We start from the raw sequence: 4,351 nt of genomic DNA on the forward strand, positions 1-4,351 counted from the left end.
AGGAGAAACCCCTATTATACTGTTAATAGCAGTGTTATTGTTTGTGCGTCGGTGTCAGCCTCCACACGGTGATAGGAGGGGAGGGGGAAAGGAAGGGAGGAGGGGAGGGAAAGGGAGGTGGGAGGGGAGGGAGGGATGAGGGGAGGGAGGCCCGGGCGAGGTAAATTAGGAACCCATTGAAACACATCATTATGGACGCGAGGCAGATTTTCAGATTTTAATCCCATCCTAGTTACATGGCCGGCTTTGGAATGATCGATAGCGTAATTGATTTTGAATCTGCTCCGCCTGATAATTTCAATCTCGTTCTCTCTCCCTCCCCTGCCCCCTACCCCCTATACCTACCACCTCCCCATCTGTGCGTGCTAAGAAGCAGTAATTTATCACATATGTACACATATACGTATATGTGCTTTTAGGCGAAACGCACACGTACGAACGCAGTTAAAATGGAGTGATGGTGGCAAATGATAAAGATTTTTTAAGAAATAAAAAAAATAATGTTTTATTTTATTATAATCACTCATAACGTATGATAATTCACATAACTCGTACTCAAATCCACACAGTGGGCAGATATCGCATAGGCCTCCCTCATAGCAGAGGAAAAGCCTGGTATATTTATGGCTTAGAGTAGATTCCAGCTTTCACATTTAAGAGATCTGAAAGCCTCGGTGTTCATTAGTCGATGAATATTACGCGCGAGAGAAGACTGAACATTTGACCGGCACTTTTCAATGAATATGTAATGGACACTTCCATAATCCCAGCGATGGTACAACAAAGAAACACCGTGGAGTAATTTGTACCTTATAATTAACGATTAAGAGTTTTTGTGTGTTCGTTTTTTGCTTTGTTTTGTTTGTACTTCATTCTTGTTCTGTTGTCTGTTGTTGTTTTGTGTGTGTGTATTCGCCGCCCTCGTTCGTCTGTAATTACATGATTGAGGGGAAATATGGTTGTGTGTATGTACGTGTGTTTGTGTTTGTATGTATGTTTTTTTTTTTTCATGTACCAGTTCTCCTTATCGACCTCTCCTAACCCTCCCCTGTTTTCTCCCCCCACAGCGCCTGAAGGAGGAGCTGACGGTGGAGCGGTTCCAGCCGGTGGTGACGCCGCGCGGACCCGAAATGATCGTGTCCTACGACGAACACGTACTCGTCAACCACTTCAAATTCGGCCTCATCTACCAGCGCGCCGGCCAGACCACCGAGGAACAGCTGTTCGGCAACAAGACGCACTCGGCCGCCTTCGAGGAGTTCCTCAGCCTCATGGGACAGCGGGTCAAGCTGAGAGATCACGAAGGGTAAGTTCAGAAGAGAGATTGCAATGTCTTTGGGTGATATTTAGAGCGGGAGGTTACTTGCTGTGTTATATATCCACTGTTTTGTTTTTGCATTTCCTTCTAATGTATTGTCCAAGACTTAACGCAGCATGCGTTTGCGTGTTGACGAAGCACTCGCTAAAGAACCGAATTCTCTTGCAGATTCAAGGGCGGCCTGGATACCCTTTACGGGCAGACGGGCGAAGAAAGCGTCTACGAAGTGTTCCGCGAGAAGGAGATCATGTTCCACGTGTCCACGCTCTTGCCATACACGGAGAACGACCCTCAGCAGCTGCAGCGCAAGAGGCACATTGGCAACGACATCGTGGCCATCGTCTTCCAGGAGGGCAACACCCCCTTCGCCCCCGACATGATCGCTTCGCACTTCCTTCACGCGTACATTGTGGTTCAGCCGATCGATCCCTGCACGCCTAATACCAGGTGGGTTGAGCGCTTTGTTGGTCTGTCTCTTATCTTGAATTTGTGATATATTTCGGGTGTATTGCGATTTCAGTCTATATCCATTTTAAAAGAATCGAAATACACTGTACTAAGTGAGATAACTGAGATTTTCGGTCTCCCCCTCGCCAGTTATCGCGTGAGTGTGACAGCAAGGTCGGACGTACCTTTCTTCGGCCCCACATTGCCTTCGTCGGGAGTGTTCGAGAAGGGACCCCAGTTCAAAGAGTTCATCCTCACCAAGCTCATCAACGCCGAATTGGCTTGCTACAAGGCCGAGAGATTTGCTAAATTGGAGGTAAGTCACGAAGGGCTTCTGCTGTTGCTTAGTGCATGTTAAACTGGCTGCGAAACACGTCCGGTTAAGTGTAAATTTCGTTGGGCTTGTATTTTTCCCTTAAGTTTAGTTAATTCTAACCAAAATAATCGATGAAAAAAAATAGGATGGAGCTGTTTGTGGCAATTGTAGATATGATGAGATGTGTCAAAAATAATGTATATATAATTCTTAACATTTTTTTCCCTCCAGCTGCGCACACGGTCCTCGCTGCTGAGTTCCCTCGTCGACGACCTACGTCGGAAGAGTAACGAGTTCCTGGGAATCGCTGAGGTCCAGGAGCCCCCGAAGCTCGAGACGCCCGGCACGAGGTTTACCGAGATCGTCAGGAAGGTCCTCCGGGGCCGCCCGCCAAACCAGGACCCAGCTGGCTTGGTCAAGAAATCGACGGCGACCAACAACTCCAACAACCTGGCGGGTGGAACGCCTTCGGTAAGATGTTTTTATTATTGTTATTATTATTATAATGAACGTCTTGTTTTCTTCGTGATTTTATATTGATATATTTGTTTCTTCGTAATTGTTCTCATGATATGCTCTAATACTTGGTGTCTGCAATTGCAGAGTTCCCGCAGCAAAGGAAGCAAAGGCAGCGGAGGCAGCAGCGGCGCCCGGACGCCCACATCGAGTCCAGACACAACGCCCAACACGCAGATGGCGTTGTCGGAGAGTGATGATTCCTCCATCAACTCGATCGACATTGACGGCCATTCCCATCCTCTCAACGAGGATTCGGACACGGGGCTAGAGTCCATGTCCTCCGCCGAGACGCCCCACAAGCTGTCCTTGCACTGTCCTCTCTGCGGCGGCAACGAGGACGGCGTGTGCGCCCTCCACGCCGACCCGGAGACCATCCTTCGGCAGGTGGACACCCTCAAGCACGAGATTAACAAGCTCAAGTGTGACAAGCTGGATCTCCTGCGTCAAAATGTGGTGAGTTTAAAATTTTCATCTTCAAAGTTGAAATATCTGACACATATTTGCAAGTTTCGTTGTATGAGCCATTTCTTTGTTCGGTATATATAACTCCAAAGGAGACCAAGATAACCGACAGCATTCCCTTCCTTCCGCAGACATGCCAGAGAGAAATCAAGAAGTTAAAGGAGAAGGAACTGAAGCTGGGCGGAGAACTCAGCAACGCCAGCAAAGAGATCATCAGATTGCAGAACCTGCTGAAGGACCTGGGCACCGGCCAGGTCTCCGCCGTGTGAACAAAGGCCAGCACAGGTCATCGTGTTGTCTTACTTGTCCAGGTGTTGGAGTGACCATGGAACACCTAGCGGTCACAGGAACCCTCGGGGCCAGCGTGAAGTTTGGCGTCAAGGATGAGAAGCGAGAACGCAGACTGCAGATCTTTGGCATACCCAGTACCTTCTTGGTGATGGAGTGGGTGGAATTGGCTTCTTAAAAATCGTTCAAAACTGAAGAGATATGAAAGAGAACAAGCCCAGCCCTCGGACCTACACGTGATTTGTAGCTTCCAGAGGATTTCGTATATTTTTTATGATTTTATGTTTTTTTTTTTTTTTTTTTACTCAATAATTTGCTGAGGTACATTTCCTATTGTCCTAACACTCATGCAGGTCAGAAATGTACAGTTGTTCATGGATAAGTCAGGCCGGAGATTTGTACATCTGTTTGGGATCAGCATTGGTCAGGTGCTTGTTCTGATACCAAAGTTATGTCTTTAGTGTACAACTTCTGATTTGCTTCAGTGTGTTACCAAAGGGAAAAGAACGACTTTCGGCCTGCAAGACAAGTGCTGCTGAGCGCATGCACCTCTGTCAAGAAAAGACAAGTTGTTTAAGCATTTATTCTAGTTTATTTCATACTCTGAGCCACCCATGCTGCATTTACAGGCAGATATTTGATATGTATTTCACCTTATTGTGCTTGTTGAGATGGACACATTACACCTCAGCTTCCCATACCAAATATTTAATTTTAAGTTTGCTAGGGCAAGCGCAGCTGCATGCCCGAAGATTTAGTCATTCCTAAATTTTTATAATGAACATATTTTACTCTATTATATAATACCTGGTCATCCGGGGCAAATGTGTGGTAATGAGGAGAGTCTTTAATTCGTGCAAATCTTGTGTTTCCCTTTCTTTATCGTCTCCTCTTGCCCGATCCTCGTGTTTCGCTGCACTGTGATGGTGTGTCGCCAGAGGGCGCGGGGCGACTGTTGGCATGGTAACCCAGGATGACAACCTGGTCGTCCAGCCAGGATC

General features: G+C 47.0%; 1 protein-coding gene across 2 annotated transcripts in view; it reads left to right on the forward strand.

Annotated features, from left to right (window-relative positions):
* The window catches only part of LOC125024913 (rap1 GTPase-activating protein 1-like), a 711,333-nt gene extending 707,645 nt beyond the window's left edge, over positions 1-3,688 (forward strand). For both annotated transcript variants that reach the window (XM_047612683.1, XM_047612684.1), the window contains 6 exons: positions 1,068-1,306; positions 1,487-1,765; positions 1,916-2,081; positions 2,313-2,552; positions 2,685-3,053; positions 3,194-3,688. In XM_047612683.1, coding sequence (XP_047468639.1) covers positions 1,068-1,306; positions 1,487-1,765; positions 1,916-2,081; positions 2,313-2,552; positions 2,685-3,053; positions 3,194-3,331 — 1,431 coding nt within the window. In that variant the 3' untranslated portion in view covers positions 3,332-3,688. The remainder of the gene's footprint in view (positions 1-1,067; positions 1,307-1,486; positions 1,766-1,915; positions 2,082-2,312; positions 2,553-2,684; positions 3,054-3,193) is intronic.
* The last annotated feature ends 663 nt before the right edge of the window (positions 3,689-4,351 follow it).

The sequence above is a fragment of the Penaeus chinensis genome, chromosome 4, assembly GCF_019202785.1.
Source record: "Penaeus chinensis breed Huanghai No. 1 chromosome 4, ASM1920278v2, whole genome shotgun sequence".
NCBI lineage: Eukaryota > Metazoa > Arthropoda > Malacostraca > Decapoda > Penaeidae > Penaeus > Penaeus chinensis.